Source organism: Mesocricetus auratus, unplaced genomic scaffold (assembly GCF_017639785.1).
Source record: "Mesocricetus auratus isolate SY011 unplaced genomic scaffold, BCM_Maur_2.0 Super-Scaffold_4256, whole genome shotgun sequence".
NCBI classification, from domain to species: domain Eukaryota; kingdom Metazoa; phylum Chordata; class Mammalia; order Rodentia; family Cricetidae; genus Mesocricetus; species Mesocricetus auratus.
Window position 1 is genome coordinate 129,214,011 of NW_024429182.1, and position 18,638 is coordinate 129,232,648.

General features: G+C 43.0%; 1 protein-coding gene across 4 annotated transcripts in view; it reads left to right on the forward strand.

The window, feature by feature from the left end:
• Positions 1 to 18,638, forward strand: part of Lrrc28 (leucine rich repeat containing 28) — a 124,301-nt gene that overhangs the window by 83,209 nt on the left and 22,454 nt on the right. For 2 of the 4 annotated variants that reach the window (XM_040730476.1, XM_040730483.1), the window contains one exon: positions 10,480 to 10,582. The exons of the other annotated variants lie outside the window; for them this stretch is intronic. In XM_040730476.1, the coding sequence (XP_040586410.1) occupies positions 10,480 to 10,582 (103 nt within the window). The remainder of the gene's footprint in view (positions 1 to 10,479; positions 10,583 to 18,638) is intronic. 4 annotated transcript variants of the gene reach the window in all.

Genomic DNA, 18,638 nt, shown 5'->3' on the forward strand with positions numbered 1-18,638 from the left:
ACACACACACACACACACACAGACAGACAGACAGAGACAGAGAGAGAGAGAGAGACAAAGTTGTCAAGCAGTAGAAAACATTGTGCTTAGCCATGCGGCTTAGAACTTGGCACAAGAACATAAGATGGGTGAGGTGGGTGCCAGGATGTCTCTGTGAGGCAAGTAGGACTTATCTTTTGGGGGCCACTTAACTGAATTTAGTCTCATACTCAAGTTCAGCTGAAGGGAGCCCAGTTTTTATGGGGTTTCTTAAATAGCTGTCCGATGGAATCTGTTTCAGACAGCAGCTATGGGTGACTTGGATCTTGTGCAGTACTGTTGGACCCATTAGCTGTCTTTGAGTCTGTGCTGCTGTAGTCACTTGTAATACTGTCAAAACCTTTAAGTCTCTTTGACTGTGTTCTTCCTGAGATGAAAAGATGCACCAGAAAGAAGGATGCTGCTATTATTCCTGTACAATGACAGCTGAATGACAGATGAGCCTACAGACAGGCTTTGTTCACAGCTGTGACTATCAGCATAGGCAGAAAAAAGCAGTCACTGGGTCTAGTGCTGTGAAAGTTAGCAGCGGTCTCAAAACTTGGCATTTTTGCTGTTAACTGACCATTCACAGTACTGTGACTTCACCTCTTAGCTTCTGACAGTTCAGGGGACTGCAGAGAAAACGCTTTCTCCCAGGTACTCCTGGCCTTCCTTGCATAATTAATCAGCATAATTATTTGGGAATCTTTACTACTTATTTCATGTTGAATAATAGATGCAGGGATGGCAGGTTGCTAGGCACAGGCTGGCTGCTGAAAAGCATGTTGTAGCTTTCTGAAAGTGCTGTGTCACTAAATTCAGTGCTTTTAGTTGAAAACAAAGGTGAATCCACTTTAGCAGTTTAAATTTTTTATTAAATGTTTATGTAGAAAACTATAAATGAGGGTCAACAAGATGGCTCAGCTATTAAAAGTGCTTGCCATCTAGCCCAAGTACCTGAGTTTGATCCCTAGGACCCACATGGTGGAAGGAAAGACCTGGCCCCTGCAAGTTGTCCTGTGGCTTCCATATGCATGCTGTGGTGCTCTCTCTCTCTCTCTCTCTCTCTCTCTCTCTCTCTCTCTCTCTCTCTCTCTCTCTCTCACACACACACACACACACACATGCGCACACACACAAATAAATTTTAAAAGTGGTGAATTATTTGTTTGAAAGATTTATTTACATTTCATGTGTGTGTTTAGTCAGCATGTATGTGTGTGTACCACATGTGTGCATGGTATGCTTAGAGGCCAGAAAAGGGAATTAGATTTCTTAGAACTGGGGTTACAGATGGTTACGAGCTCCCACGTGGTTGCTGGGGGCTGAATATGGTCGTCTTCTACAAGGAAAGTAAGTGCTCTTGACTGCTGAGTCATCTTTCTAGCCCCCAGTGAATAAATTCTTAAGAACATTTGGCATGTGATATTGAGGTTTACAAAATAGCCTGTGCACAAATTATCATGGAAAAAGTCTAAAAGTTAGTAGAGCCTGGTAATGAGAAATGATCTGGGCTTCTAGAGCAGCCCCAGAGTTGCCCCTTAGAGTCTAGAAGTGACGTGTTAGTTTTCTTGGGAAGTTGTGAGTGTTAAGGACTAGTGCTACAATACAGTCACAGCTCCTGTACTGTCTCCTCCACTGTGGCATGTAGCAGGGTTTGAACTGTCCATCTGCCACACAGTAAGAGAACACTGGGGGTTTGTCTGCTTGCTTCGGTAAGAGCCAGACGTGGCAAGTTCATGTTAGAAATACGCACTGAAGCGAGCCCCTTCTCATTGCAAGTGGAGGTTGAAAATGACAAGTGTGGTGTTTTTATGTGCTGTTTGCATCGCCTCTTATTTATGCCCACTTCCTCCATATTTGCTGGAAAAACAGGGCTTTTTTATTTAAACATACACACTTAAACTAATCAGATTGGAAACCACTATTAGATCAGCACTGAAACTAACAACATCATTTCTAGAATTTTTTTGCTTATACATAGCAAGATTAAAGCATGTGTTTATGGAATACCTTGTGACGTTCTGATGCATGTGTCTGTTGTTATGTTTCATGATCCCAGACTCAGAGATGCTTGTCAGTTCAATTCTACTGAACTGTAAGTGTGTGGATGCAGTTTGAAGAACTGCTACCCTTCCAGCCTGATGTAGTGGGAGTTAAGTGCCAAATTTGTAGCCTTAAATAAATTGGGTGCTAGCAAATGTACTACAGTGGAAACAGACAGCCCCAGGAGTTGGAGTTAGGACTACATTTGACCTCAAAGTGTGATAACTGCTTTCTAAAGGGAAACCTAAACATGAGGCTAAAATTGTATTCTGTAGGAATAAAGTTGGATAGGTCTGTAATCAAAGGAGAAATATTAATGAAATTAAAAACTGAAAAAGAAATTAAAGTAATTCCAAAGTAGAAAATAATGGAAAAGAAAGCCTTGATAATAAAGTCCAAAAATTAGTAGTGGAAAGACATGAGAAGGAATTAGTTTATTCATTAAAATCCAGAAAAATTGTACTTTAAGAGTGAAGTTTTAATTCTAGAATCCAAATTTCAAGAAAATGAATGTTCAGGGCTAGGCACATAGCTCAGGCTAAATGCTTACACCTGAGTTCAAGCCCCAGCCCGCCCCCCTCCAGAAAAAAAAAACTAGGTTGTGGTTCACACACTTGTAAGCCCAGCACAAGGGAGGAGGAGGCAGCCTAGTCTACTAGCTGAGCTCTTTGCCAGTAGAGAGTAGAGACACTGTCTCAGAAAACAAGCTAGACAGGATCTGAGGAATCACGTACCAGGTTGGCCTCTGGTCTCCACACACATGTGCATCCATCCATGTGGGGGGATGAGAAAGGGAAGGAGGGAGGGAGGAGAGAGGGAGAGAGGGAGGGAGGAGAGGAGAGCACAGAAAACGGGTAATTGATGTTCAGTGCTCACTTTGTAAGTAATTGTGATAAGAGTCATTTTTCCTGTCTGTCCCTTTCTACTGTCACATAATAGGGCTACATCGTCCCCCAAATCTCTTGCTCTGGCTTTAGATTTTCTTAGGGAATTATCAGGGATTATTTAATGTGGCTTCTGCAAACATGGGCCAGATGTTGACTTTCTATGTCAGTGTGTAATGAGAAAGCATGCTGAGATTAGCTGAGCTTTATATGGACAAATATGTATTTTTTTTGCTAAGCCTGAGTAGGATTTGGTGGGGAGGGAAGAGGATGAGATGGGAAAGCCAAGCCCTGTTCTCTTGAAAGTACCAATTAAAAACAAAACAAAGCCAGATGGGTGGCACATGTCTGTAATGCCAGCACTTGGGAGGTGGAGGCAGGAGAACTGGGGGTTCAAGGTCATCCTTAGTCACATAATGAGACAGAGTCCTGGACTGCATAACATCCTATCTCAAACAAGCAAGCAGCCAGTCACTCATTCACAGAAAGACACAGATGTGAAATTCAGGAACTAAGTGCCATGAGGGCAAAGCCTGGAGCCGGACCCTTGGCAGCTAAGCTTTTTGTTAATTTGGTTCTGGCATCTACATTGTTTTAGAATGGTGACAAGAATGTGCAGTACTGGATGATGTCGTTAGTTGACTTAAAAGCAAGAATCTGGAATTTCTATCAGGCGTTGTTCTTAAGTTCAAAACACATGGGCCTGAGTCCAACCAAGCAACAGTTCAGGATGCCTTGTAGCAGAGACAGTCTGCTCCTTGGCTGTCGGCCACAGCACTGGACAATGTGTTGTTTTGAGTCCTCAAGTCTCTACTATGCTGGGTGGTCATTAGCACATGTCCAACCCTAGGATCTTCCCTAAAGGAGATTTCCCTACCCTTGATGTGTCTGCCCGAAATCTGTGAGTCAGAACTTACCTACTAGTCTTCTGGTCTTTTGAAGGAAGCAAAGAGATGTTTTCTTCATTGTTTATTTTCTTGACAATGTCTCTTGTAGATCCAGCTCTGACTTCATAGTTGGATGCCTGGGATATGTCCCCTCAGTATACCTTGCTCCTCTGGGCAGTGCTATTCCTATTTCTGTGTGAGCCCCTCTTAAAGTGTGTCCTACACACATCATGCTGAAACAGGTCAGTTTAATAGCTCCGTGGACTTGGCCACAGGGGAGTTCTTTAATTATCAGTAATAGGATAATAGGAACACATTTCATATCACTATTGTAAGAATTCTGTTAGTATGTGTAAAATGCTCTATAATTCTTCATACCAGTATGATCTGTTTTTTACCCTTGCATCAGACTATAAATTGTACCCCAAAGTGTCTTGCACAGTCCCTAGCCCGCTGCTATGGTTCCTGTTATTTGACTTGCAATGCAAATAGAGATGCTGGAGTGTGACTATTTAAACCAATAGCAGAGGAAGCCTTCCACCATTTAGATCCATTGTGGTCAGCTGATTTGATAACGACTTATGACCTACAGAGTAGGAAACATCTCATTGCATCACAATCCACTGTGAGAGTGTTTTGTTAAATATCTGTGTGTGTGTGTGTGTGTGTGTGTGTTTTGGTTTCTGGAGAAAGGATCTCTCTACATAGCTCTGGTTGGCCTAGAATTCACTGTGTAGACCAGGCTGGCTTCTAAGTCACAGAGATCCTCCTGACTTTGCTTCTCGGGTGCCATAAGACGTTTTTAGATATGTTCTTTTATGATGTGTATTTAGCATAATGCATTGGTGCATTAATATGAATAAACAATATTAATCAAATGAAGAAAATAAACCATTATCTTATTAACTAGTAGGTCAGTAGTCTCTTCCAAAGTCTATTAGTGAGTGAAGATTTTTCTAGGTTAAGAATATAAGAACTGGAGCTGGGAGATGGCTCAATGGTTAAGAGCTCTGGTTGGTCTTCCAGAAGACCCAGGTTCAATTCTCAGCATCCATATGACCGCTCAAACCTACCTGTAATTCCAGTTTAGGGCTTCTGACACACTCACACAGACATATATGTAGGCAAAACACCAATGTTCATTCATAAAATAAAATATGTATGTATATATATGTGATATATATATACATACATATATAATATATGCATGGTATAAGAACCAAGCCAGGCATGGTGGCTTATGCCTGTAGCAATTGAGGGGCGGAAGCAGGAGGATTGCTGAGTTTGACAACAGCTGAGCTGCTTAGTGAGTTCCAGATTAGTCTGAGTAAACAGTACAAGGTCAGTCTCAAAGTTCCATGCAGCAGGCACTCATACTTCAGCCTCATTTACTTAAAATGCCAGTCCTCTGTGCTTGGGAGTCTTGCCAGCAGACTGTATTCTGGCCAGGTGAGACCATGCTTTCCTGAGGTTGCCAGAGCACAGCCCTCTGAGCCTGGGATCTTGCCAGACATGGAGCTGTCTCAGCCTCACCAGCAGGCTGTGCTGTGTCAGCTAAAACAGCCGCCTGGCTCTCTTCAGGCTCTTACCCTCCCTTTCCGATCTCTGTACACTCAGAAGAGGGAGGTAAATGGCTAAGATGTGCTGAGTACCGGTCACTGGCAGGCTGTTGGGCTTGGCGCCATATGCACCGATTTCATAGATTCACAAATCTATGAGCTGCTACATTATCGCCCTCATTGTCCAGCAAAGGAAGGTACTCTGAGTCAGGAATCCGTTACCAAGTAGGGAGCCAGGATCCAGGCTCAGTTCTGACTCTAAGCACACTAAGAGTGTGCCATCACACACACACATACACACACACACACACACACACACACACACACACACACACACACAGACTCTCTCCTTCCCTCCCACCTTCCCTCTCTTCCTCCCTTCTCTCTCCTCACTCTCTCTTCCTTCCCTCTACCCAACCCCAGATTGTGCTACTTGGAAATATTAAGAGGTTTAGTATGTAGTAGATTTTAACACAGTTGATACTAGTTTTGATTCAGTTATAAAACATAATAGTACCTACTGTTAGGGCATATATATAATATATATATTACAAAGTGCTCAGGAAGTGCTGGCCAGATTCTCCCTAAGATAAAACATAAGCTAAGTAGTACTTTAAAATCATGAACTAGTCATCTTTCCCCCATAAAACAAGGAGAGGAGAGAAGGCTAAACTATATAAGAAGTAGCAAGTGTCAGCATGTATTTAACTTGGTGGTGTGATCTCTGCATGTCACCTCATTTAATTTTCACAGGAACTTCTGTGGCATATTAGAGCAGAGAGGTACTTCCTCTGTCATGTCCCATTTTGTGTCCTTGGCTTGAAGGGGTGAATCATCATCTCCAGAGGCTGTAGTTTCCAAGTCTTTCTATGCAATTAAAGTATAGAAAAGGGTTAGTGCCTTTGCTGCATGCCAGAGAAAGTTCTCTCTTAATTGGCCACACTTCCCAGTGTGTCACTTACTAATAATAATGAGAATAATAACTGTCATATACTAGAGAAAACTCTGCACCAAGAGTCCTGCTTGATCGTTTATAAACCTAGTCATTCTTAGCAAACTTAGGAGACAGTTTTATTTTCCCTATTAGACAGATGAGATCCTGAGGCCACATATCTAGCAAGTAGGAGAATGAAGAGTCAAACCCAGACTGGCTGACTCTAATCTCCACTTTTCCTTATTGTTAGTGTGCTTACTTGAGTCTCACTGCTGCTCCAGTCCAAGCCAAGAATCTTCACTTGGCTTTCCTTGAACCCCCAGAGGTTCCGAAAAGCAAATCTGAGACTGGAGACCATTTATAATTTTGATTTTGTTTCATTTTGTTTTGTTTTGGAGACAGAGTCTCACTACATATCCTTGACTGTCTTGGAACTTGCTATGTAGACCAGGCTGACTTTGAACTCATAGAGATCCACCTGCCTCTGCCTCCCAAGTGCCAGAATGAAAGGTTGTGCCACCATGAGCAACCTAATTATAATATAATATATATAACTTTTATATATATTATATAATATATATATAAAAGTTTTCTATGTCTTTAAACTATGTAAGTTTCTGTTTGTTTAAAAACCTTTGTCAGAGGAATTGTGAAGAAATGGATATTTTTAGTGGATTTCTAAGGCCTTTTCTATTGTTAAGGGAATATGGTATTGATCAGTTGATATTTTTCTCACCTGTTTTTGTAAGTGTAAAATGTTTTTGGTTCACTAAGAGCAGTTTTCAATATTTTGGTACACATGCATTTTAAGACCTCAAAAGTATGCTGTATAATAATTTAGACTTCAGATTCTTTTCATATGAGTGCTATCCCTGATAAAGCTGGAGGACCAGGCAGTGTTGAACCCTTCTTAGCACATGCGCCACTTGTGCTGCGGGTGCTGACGTCACAGCCTCTTTCATTGCGGACTTTACATGTTTGGAGCTTGATTTAGCAGTAGTTAGAGAGTCCAGAATCTGAGTACTTAGTGGTTTTTTTTCCCTGTTGCTAATCTTAGAGATCTTACTATTACTCATGTGCGGTGGGTGTGCTGTGTGCGTGTGTCACGGTGTATGTGCGGAGGTCAGGCAACCGCTAGCAGGAGTTGTCTTCTCTTCCTGCTGTGTGGGTCCTGAGGACGGCACTGGCAGCAAGCCCCTTCACCCACCCGCCACCGTAGAGGTCTTTCTCTTTCCTTCTGGTGTAAAGGTAAGCAAAACATTTTCAGAAATGGAAAAATAAATTACTAGCTAAGCATAAATTTTAATGCTAAAGTATTTTCTGCTAAACATAAGAATGGATTCTAAGTGAATTATGACTGTGAATATAAACAAAACAGAAGGAGAAGGGGGAAGATGGAAAAGGAAACCCCTCAAGTGCTGAAAGGAGGCAGATGAACCTTGCTTCACCCCTGTCTGGCACACGGACAGGCCATCTGTGTGCCCCCAAGTCCAGAGGCAGGAGGAGACGCTTGGTGAACTTGCATTTAAAACTTTTAATATTCTCATTTTTGGCATTTGTTTTATTGAGACATGCTCTTGCTAGACATTCAGACACTTAGACTCACATACTCCTGGTTTGTGTCCCTAATACAGGGGAGGGGCAGGGTGTTGACTTGCAGTTTTTTGTGTATCAGAAAACACCAACAAAGTCAAATGACAAACTGAAAGGAAATATTTGTAATGTGTAACAGAGACGTGGAGCTTTACCTAAAAAAAAAAAAAAGAAAAGAAAAAAAGGACAAAACTTCCAAGAGCCCGATAAGAGTATTGATGGAGGGGAGGGGCAGGGCAGGGAGAGCGCTGCTTATGCACAATTAGAAAATTACAGAGTAAGCAATACTAAGATTCTGTTTCTTAGCCATAATTAGCAAAAAATGTAAAGTACGATGTGAATTGTTTGCTGTGGGTGACAGGTTGCTTTCTCGCAGTGCTAGTGGGACTTGAGGCCAGCACACTCTCAGAGGGAAATATTACCAGGGAAGCTGCCCTGTCAGGCTCATTCCTCAGAGCTGTCTCTAGCACCTGAGGTGTATGTCTTCATGAGGGTCTCTGTGCATGCACATTTCCCAGACTCCAAGATCCTCAGGTGCGGTTGCTTCAGTACTAACAAACCTACTAGATAGGTTGGGTTTCTCCAAGAAGAGGAGGTAGGACTCCTTGGAGAAGTAGCTAATTTTAGAGCTTTGGAAGAGAAATTGTGAGCCAAGCCTGCAGTATATTATGTCACCAGAATGTCTTGATACGGTCAGAAAAGAATGAGGACCTGGTAAAGGAACATAAGAGCAAGCCTGCCGTCATGCCTAATTGCCAAGACTGAGCATTGTATAGCAGGACAAAACATAGAGAGGTCTATGATTCTAAACTAGTATAAAAATATTTTCAAAGGATGACTCCTCCTTACAGAAGAATTCTATTAGTGAGTATGGCCAGAAAGAAGGGTGATAGAAAAATTGCATTGCATTCATAACTATGTGATGTTTGCAAACAAGATCCATGATAAAATCATTCAGCATTAAAATTATTGAGCAAAATTTTGTGGAAATTTTTAAGAAAAAAAAAAGATATCTGTATAGGCTCAAAGTTGGAATCATGGAGGGCTTGGCCTGGGGCTTGGAAGTTCTTTTTCACGGTGGACATGTGGATATGGCTTCCCTCGTTTCCTCACTTGGAGCCCTTCCGCTTTTTCTGTCTCCGAATGACATGTGGCCTCTGCCTCTCTCTGGCATATCTCGTTCCCTGTGGTGATGCTGCAGGAATGGAGCTACAGCCCAGCCCCTCACTGCAGGTCCACAGGCCTCAACCCCCCCCCCCCCCCCGTCTGACCTCTTCCCCTCCCCACACAGCAGCTGCAGGGGACTTACATACTCCCATGTCTGCCTGGCTGTAGGCAGGCTATGACCTGATCCCTGCTGCCCACCCCTCATCACCTTCCTCCAGTCTCTCCCAGGGAAGATGGGACATGGAGAATCTTGACATATGTAGTGTCTAAAGAGAACAAGCTTCCAGGGACACCTCTTAAAGCACAGTAGACCGTTGACCGTTGGAGTGGGTACAGGGACTTCTGCTGTGGGTCTCGTCTTAGTAGAGACATCAGAACAACTCCAAGTACAGTGAGGGCAAATCAAAACTGGCAGTCTACATATGTAGCAGGATAAGGATTGTGGATGGGAAACCCAGAGGGTAGAGGGGATACTGACCAAACAGTATTCTTCTGTCAGAAGTCCCCTGGGAGATAAGGCCAGATGAGGAGCTCGAGGACCGTCAGACATAAAGGGAGAATTCTTGCCTAGCTGACTTAGCGGAGCTCTTCATTAAAACCAGACTTTGCAAGGAAGTATGCCGAGGAAGGGACATAACAGAAGGTTCAAGAACTTGACTAGAGTTCAGCCAAGCAAAGAGTCCTTATCGAAGGGCAGAAGTAGGGATGGGACAATGACTTAGGTAAAATGCTTGCTGCACAAACTGAGGAGCTGAGTTCAGATTCCCAGCACTCACATAAAGAGTAAGGCACGATGGTGTGACCAAGCCTGCAGTCTGAGTGCTGGGTGGACGATCTCTGGAGCTCATGGTCAGCCAGTGTGGCTGGAAAGTGCCGGGTTCAGTGAGAGACCCAGAAGACATCTGTCATCAGCCTGTGGCTTACAGAAACGTGCACACACACACACACACACACACACACACACACACACTAAAAGTAAGGTTTTTTTGGGGGGATCGCAAAGTCAGTTTGGTTAGCCTGACCAATCACCTTACTTTATATATCATTTTTTGTGGATAAAAAAGGGAAAACGAGGGCCCTATAACAGAATATTGAAATTGCCTAAAATTCCGAAGTTTTATGTAAGAGGAAATTAAATACTCTATTCCTGATAATTTCATCTTCCAGTTTAAAAATCAAAGTCTAGATCAAGTAAGTTTTCTATACCATGTTTTCTGACACAGAAGCCAATATTACAACTGCCATAAATGAACACTCAAAATTAAAGTAATTTTTCTTCCAAAATAGAAATTTGGGGTTATTTATGATGTTGTGTGCATTACATTTTGTATTTGATATTATCATGCTGCCTTCCTAAAGGAATTATAGCACTGCTCTCTCTAATGCAGATTTAGGGCGCTCTCGAGAACTGCAGTACGTGTATGTGGATAACAACGTTCACCTGAAAGGCCTGCCGTCCTATCTCTATAACAAAGTCATCGGGTGCAGTGGGTAAGGCTGGCTTTACAGTTGGGATTTAAAAATAGATGAACTTGTTTTGATAATTGTACTTAATTTTATCTTTGGCTTTAATATGCTAAACCAAATATCTTTATGAACCAAGAATATTAGGCAAACAATTTAGAATAATGTATGTTGTGTTCAGCTAAGTAAGCTGTGGTGCAATGAGTTACTACTTTCCAGGCTAAAGAAGAAAGAGACCATATTCATTTTCTTTTTTACTATCAAAATAGCTCTACTTTTGTCTTCATTGACAAATAAAATGGTATATACAGGTCTAGAGCATGAAAATTTCCTGTACGTCTGTGCTGCCACACATACCATTAAAAACTCAGGAAAGTAGAGGAAATGGCAGTATGCTAAAAGATTTTCTCCCTTGGAACATGATTGCAGAGACAATTTGCTATAGTATCTAAGATTTTACCAATTTTAAACATTTAGAATTCAGCAACAGACATAGTCCCTTCTTACAAATCATGAGTTCAGGGACTAAGCAGGTGTTTGGGGCACCAATAGCTGCTTCTCTCAGGCTTTTAGGAAAGTGGCTCCGGCCTTCGCTTTAACACGATGCTACAAGCACCTGACGTGAAGTGTTTCCAGGTGGTGTGGACCGCCACACTCCTAGTTCACTCTCCCCACTTCAGCAGCCAAAAGCACACCTTTGAGATGACACAACTAACACATTTGAGTCCTCACTCCCAACCAGCTGCATGGCCCAACTCACACTCCATGTAGCTCAGCGGGGAGACAGGCGGCAATACGGAACACACAGGACAGCCGCTTCTGTGTTGGCCTGGCTCCAGGGAGTGGGTAGTAAGTGCTGATTGCTCGAGAGAGCCATCCTAGAAACTGTGCCTTTCCCTTGGGAAGAGAGCACATTTGTTATCATGGGACACCTTGGATGAACTGAGCCGGTCCTGGCTGATGAAATCCAAAACTGCCTTGAAGCAGGAACAATAGGTTGTGTTAACCAGTTTTGGCTGAAATAAAGTTTTTCATCTTTATGTTTGTATCAGCAATGATGGTAGTGGATTTTAGGAGCATGCCAAACATTTGGGGAAATTGATAATAGGAAAAAAATAACCAAGTGTTAGTTAGTAGTCTGTGTTTTCTTCATGCTTTTACGAGCTTATCAATAGTAATACAGAAAAATAAGATTACTGATAGGGCATATGTAGCGCCCACTTCTCTAATATTAATGTTGGGGTGTATGCAGTCCAACTTACAAATAGACTCGGCCCCATTTTCAGTTTGCTGCTTTAGCCCAAAACTTTGAGTGTCCTTATCATGAGATTCCTAAACCATTTATCCTTTTTAGGTCATTTAGCCTAATTAATGCCTAAAAAAAGATAATTCTTTATGTAGTGTTTAAATGAAAAAACATTTTCAAAATTCTAGGGGGTGCTGAAGAGAGGTCCCACTTCTCCTGTTTCTTCTGCCCTGTAAAATAAACCAAAAGCCAAGGCCCCCATGCCCAGTCAGAGCCGGCTGCCTCCTGCCTTTCTGTAGGAGAGAGGAAAGACACAGAGACGGTCCTGACAGAAAGAGAGGTGTGCATGCCCTGGGGTCTGGCAAGGGCGCTTGTTTGAACAGGAATGTGGGCAACCTGTTCATTTGCCGGGTGTTTAGTGAGCTGTTTCCCTGTTTGGTTACTGCAGAGCAAACACCATGGTGAGGAACTTGTACAGCATGATGTGTGAGCTGACAGCCAGGCTCTGTTCACTTGGGGCGTCACTCTCCCACACATTGCTTCCAGCTGCCTCACAGCCCCAGGTAAAGAAGCACAATAGCCCTGCTCAGCTTAAGGATCCAGAAAATCCAAGTTCCAGCAGTATAGAGTGAGCACAGCTTTGGGACCTGTAGGGCATAATGTAAAAATTTGGTCTCTAATCCATGTCTATATGTATGTATATAGAACACTACCATAGATATTTTGTGGTATTTTGCTTATGTTGTAAATAAGCACACACACAAATAAACTCTGGGAAAGGCTAGAGAATGGAGCATAAAAATACAAATAAAAAATTACTCAGAGAAATTTCATAAGTCTCATGAAATTAACTTTGATATTTATAGAAATGTATACAAAGTTAACCCCTACTCATTGTGTATTTATTGTTCAAATACTGGGTACTAACAAGCATGTCAGGACTGTGCTAGAAGTTACTAGAAAAACAAAGGATTTTAATGCTTATTCTAGCAAGAATAACAGCACAAATAGTAAATACCATGAGAAAGGATGATGGACACCTAGAGCGTGAACTAACTGTTGTGTCCCAGCTCAGTCACACATTAAATCCTTTTGATTAAACATGTCAGCCGTCTTCATGGTGGAGGGGGCGTCACAGGAAGCCACAACTGGGAGGGAGAAGGACCCCGGGAGAGCCACGTAGAGGCTGACTGGCAGCCATAGCTTGGTTACATCCATGCTGTAGGCGGATTCATGGGTGCTGTCTTCCTGGGATTGTCTGTCTCTTACTGCAGGGTTAAATGCCATGAGTTCTTCTACATTGCGCTCAGAGAGTTTTCTAGTAGCACTCAGGGTTTTAGAGGGCAGTGGGTGGCACATTTGAGGATGGTGAAAGGGGTCCCACATGCTCCAAGTATTGCTCCAGACCTTGGTTATGTGAGAAAAAGAAAACACGCGTCTGTGCATGGACATTTCCAGCTAGATCTGGGAGCAGATTCTCAGCGACCTAATGGTTTGCCATGCAGTCACTCAAGGTAATAGAATTGTTCGACTCAGTTGAGCCAGTAGACTAAAAATTTTTTAGATCACAGACCAGTTTTAGGGTTTTTCCCCCATTCAGTGGAAACTGTTTATTAATATATCATGAATTGACTTACTGTAGTACATTTTAAACTTACTTATTTTGGATTAGCATACAAAGAATTGTCTCTTTATCCTCTTCTCTTCGCCCCAATAGATAGCCCCTGTCCACCTTCGCATTGCGTGTGCTCCTCAACACCTTTCCCTGTCTCATAGTCTCTAGTTCCGCAACCCATGCCTACATGTGTGCATACATACGGTCGCTGGAAGCTAGGATCCACACATGAGAAAGCATGTGGAGCATTTGTCTTTCTGAGTCTGGGTTTCTTAGGTTACTGTAATTTCCAGGCCCCTCCGTTTTCTGAAAACTTCATACTTTCGTTGTGGTGAAATGTAATTCCATGGTGTATGCATACCATGTTTTCATTATCCATCTGTCTGCTGATAGAATCTAGGCTGGTTCCATTGCCTGTCTATGGTGACGAGAACAGCAGTGAACATGGATGTGCCCAGGAGTGTTACGGCTGAGTCAGGTGGTAGTTCTCTTTTAAGATTTTGAGAAATACTCACTTGTGTTATGGCTGCACCGGTTACACTTCCACTAGCAGTGAGTAGAGTCCTCTTTGCTCATCAGCATTCATTGTCATTTGTTTTCTTGATGAGAGCCATTCTGACTAGGTTGAATAGAATCTCAAAGTAGGTTTGGTTTGCATTTCCCTGATGTTAAATGCTTTTTAAAATATTTATTGACCATTTTCCCTTCCTCCCTCCCTCCCTCCCTCCCTCCCTCCCTTCCTTCCTTCCTTCCTTCCTTCTTCCTTCCTTTCTTTTTGAGAATTGTCTGTTCAGTCATTGTTTTGGAGACATGGTCTTATTTATACAGCCCTGGCTGGGCTGGAATTCACTATGTGGACCATGCTAGCCTTGAGTTCATAAAATCAGCCTGCCTCTGCCTCCTGAGCTTAAACATGTGGACTATCACGCCCAGCTAAGCCACTTATTGATTGGCAGTTCTGTGTTTAATTTTTGCAGTACAGCTAGCTGAGCTCTCCCTTACTCTGTAGGCTGTCTGTTCTGCTGATCGTTTCCTTTGTTCACAAACATTTTATTTAAGGGCTCCCAGCACTTAAAGCAATATTGGGTATTCAAATCGCACCTCCTTGGGGTAGGTCCAGAGCAGCCCAAGTGCATCTAACCAAAGTGTTATTTGAGCTGTCATCACTCAAGACAGTGAATTACTTGCCAAAACAAAAATACTAGTGTTTTTTCCTTTCGTGTAAAAGGAAAGATGTTTCTGCTAAAAAGGAGGGTAGGTCTGTAGCATTCCATGATGGCAGACAGATGTTGTGGGTACTTCCTGAAGGATTCAAAATTAGTGATTAAATCTTCATTTAAAAAGTATCTCCATCCCAATCCCACTCCCTCTCCCTCCTCCTCCTCCTCCACCTCCTCCTCCTCCGTGTGTGTGTGTGTGTGTGTGTGTGTGTGTGTGTGTGTGTGTGTGTGTGTGTGTCTCGTGCTGTGACATGCCTGTTGTCAGAAGACAACTCCAGTGTCAGTCGTCACCTCCACCGTGTCTGAAGCAAGTTCTCTGGCCGCTGTGGATGCCGGGCTGACTGGCCCCTGAGCTCTTACGTAGTCTTGTGTCCCACCTCCCGCCTTGCTGCCAGAGCCCTGAGATCACAGGCACCCAGCTTTTACATCGCCTCCAAACACCCAAACTCAGACTCTCACGGTTGCACTGCAGGGCGTAATCCATGGGCCATCCTTCCAGCCGTAGAGCTTCACTTTTGACATACCACTAGTTGGAGTGATGAACATGAAAGTGGATTTAATTAATCTGCTGCATCAGACATTTTGGGGCAAATATATAGCAAAATCTCAGTGGCAAGATGACACTGCTATTCAGTGAACCTGTTTTAAGCTGAATGATGAGTGACAGCTATGACAATACTGAATTAAAGGGATGTTTTCTAATAATTATTATAATTATTTAAACCAGAGGTCCTAAAATTTGAAACTTTAATAAATCCCCTTAAGTAAGGGTACAATGTGTGTGTGTGTATATATATATACATACACATATGTATATATATAGTGTAAAATGTTTTAAACTTCTCGAATTATGAATTGGAAGTAGCAGTGTCCAGTGTTTGCTGGATAACAGCCTGGTTCTGTTGTGAACTGAGTGAAGCATGCCCGTACCTTCCGTTCCTTCTCATTGAGGCTTGGCTTCCTTGTCGCCTCACACTGCCCTGGATCACTTCCTTTTGGAGATGTATGATGCTGACTTTTCAAGGCAGTGCCTTCCAGCCCCGCCCATGTTCCAGATTATGGTTGGTTGGAACTGTGGTTCCTACTGTGCGCCCTGTGCATTAAATAGCTAAGTTCCAGTTTGTATTCTCTTCCTTGACTGCCATGGCTCTGACCTTACACTGAAGCAGTAATTAATAGTAAAAAGAAAGCCTGCCTGTACGCATGGGTTAGGATTTGCCATATACCAGACAATGCGCTCTTGGTTCACTGGTGTTATTGCACAAGATCCTTCCAACAACCCTTGTGAATTGTCCCTATTTTAGAAATGAAGACATTGAAGGATGAAAGAAATTGTCTAAGAATCCTGGTAGCAGCCATGTCACCATCCATGCTTACCCTGTGCAGGGGCCATCCTGCCTCCGCATTGTCTCTCTCTCCTTTGTCTGGGCTTACCTGTGTGGGCTGGGACTCTTCTGCTGACTCCTCCAGAGTCAAGTCCTGCGGAAGCAGCTCAGGGAAGACAGACAACAGAGTGGCTGACTCAGTCTGTGCATCCTCGAAGCACCTTGCTGCAGTTGGCTGTTGAGGGTGAATCATAGAGGTCATTCAACAGATGGATCTTAAATTCAATTAGCTTCTTATTCCTAGTGAAGACTGGGGGTAGAATTGTCAAAGAGCGATTAAACTTTCTATAAAATAAGGATACACTGGTTTGTCCTGAGCCCCTTCAATTTAATCTGTCATTGTAATTGCAAGGGACAGTAAGACCCCTAAGAAAGCCTGGCTTTCAGTCTCCTGACCTTTAGTTGTTACTGGGTTTGGGCATTGTCCCTGCAGAAGCCCTGAGGACTGGACTAGGAAGCAGCATCTGTTACAGCAGCGATCCTGTGAAGTAAACATCCAGGAGCGATGTGATCCTAGCACTCGGGAAGCCAGTCAGGGAAGGATCACAAATTGCAAGCCAACTTGTTTGTTTGTTTTGTTTTTCAAGACAGGGTTTCTCTGTATTATTTTGGAGGCTGTCCTGGAACTTTCTCTGTAGACCAGACTGGCCTCGAACTCACAGAGATCCATCTGCCTCTACCTCCCGAGTGCTGGGATTAATGGTGTGCGCTACCAACGCCCGGCAGGAAGCCAACTTTTTAATATGTGTTTTATTCCACATTTGATTGTTTTCTTTTCTGCTCAGGGTTCTCATTATTCAGTGTTAATGTAAAGTTCAGTGTGGATGTAAACACATCCTTCAAGCTACAAGTCAGATCAGTCCTGCCCAGGTCGAGTCCATTTTATGCTGTATAAAAAACGACCCTATGGTGGTCATTAATGATATTGAGTCTCTGAGGTGTTCCTCATAGAAATCCACAAATGCCTATCACACTAAAAATGTGAAATAAGCCAGGTGGTGGTGGCACACGCCTTTAATCCCAGCACTCGGGAGGCAGAGGCAGGTGGATCTCTGTGAGTTCGAGACCAGCCTGGTCTACAAGAGCTAGTTCCAGGACAGTCTCCAAAGCCACAGAGAAACCCTGTCTTGAAAAAAACAAAAAGTGAAATAAAAACTAAAGTTTAGACATAGGTAATATTATCTTCTTACATGAATTTGTCAGGTTCAGTTCCCAGAGTCGTGGTGATCTGTAGGGAGGGCAGGGCTTCCTTCCTGTGGAGAACTCCGTCTTTGTTCTTTGGCCTTCACCTGAGCTCCAATGGGTTATGCGCTTTACTCATGGCCTACTAATATAAATGTTAATCCAATCTAAAAATATCTCCACAAGGACATCTAGCCTGGTGTTTGACTCAATACCTGGGCACCATGCCCTAGCCAGGTGCCACAAAAAATAAGACATTTGCCAAAATTCCACTTGACAGATGGCTGTTATTTTCCCAAGTCGTTGTCTCTTTACATGCAGCACCCTCTTCCTGTTGAGTCCCCACACACGAAACACTGTAGTACTCAGCCCTCTTAACCTAATTCCTCACCCCAGGAACTGTGGGTCCCAAAGAGTTCCCCAGCAGTTGCAGGTTTTCCTGTGGTTTCCTGTTTTCCATGGGTCTTTATATTCTAAGGGGAGCACTGCTTTCTGCTCTGGTTTCTTCCATACCCTGGGTTGGAGGGGTTTTTTTGGTTGTTGTTGTTGTTATTGTTATTTGTTTATTTGGTTGGTTGGTTTGTCGGTTTCTCTTTTGCTTTTTTGGTTACAAAATATCTAACAAGAAGCAACTAAAAGAAGGTCGGGTTTATTTTGGTGTACTGTTTGAGGGCATAACGTTGGTCACCACAGGGAAGCTGAGGCAGCAGAGCAGCCAGGAAGCAGGGAGAGATGAACCCTCAAGCTCAGCTCGCTCTCTCCTTTGCCTTCTGTCTTTAACCCCAGCCCACAGCATCGTGCTCCCACACGTAGGACGGGTCCTCCCACCCCAGCCTGATCTAGAAACACCCTCACAGACACACCCAGAGGTTTGTCTCCAAGGGATTGTAGATCCTGTCAAGTTACCGGTCAGCATCGACCATCACAGCTCCTTTTAATAGGAAAGGAAGACAAGAGAAGCAGACATTCTAACTCAAAAGATAAACAAGCAGGAAAACTTGCCAGCAAATTGGAGGGGGCAGCGTCTTCATCTGATAAAGTAGATCTTGGAAAACCAACAGTCAATACTGTACTTCATGTTGAAAGAACTGAATCTCAGGAAAGTTTGGGAGATGTCCAGTAAAGTTCAAGGTGGATAATAAGCAACTGAGAGCTACAATAAAAAGAATCTTAGAAGGATCCTGCAGGCAGACAGATCAGTGGGTTCATCAGAATTGTGTAGGACTGATGATGGATTAAACAGATCAGAAACTCCTCAAGCAAACTGAAAAGAGTTTGGTTGGGAACTTAATATGGTGAAGACAATATTCCAATTCAGAGGTGAACATTTGTTTTATTTGATAGTGCTACAGTTTGTTCTATTTTATATCATGGACCCAAAAAAGATAAACAGCACCTACAGGTAAAATAATACGGCACGTAACTGGAAGAAATG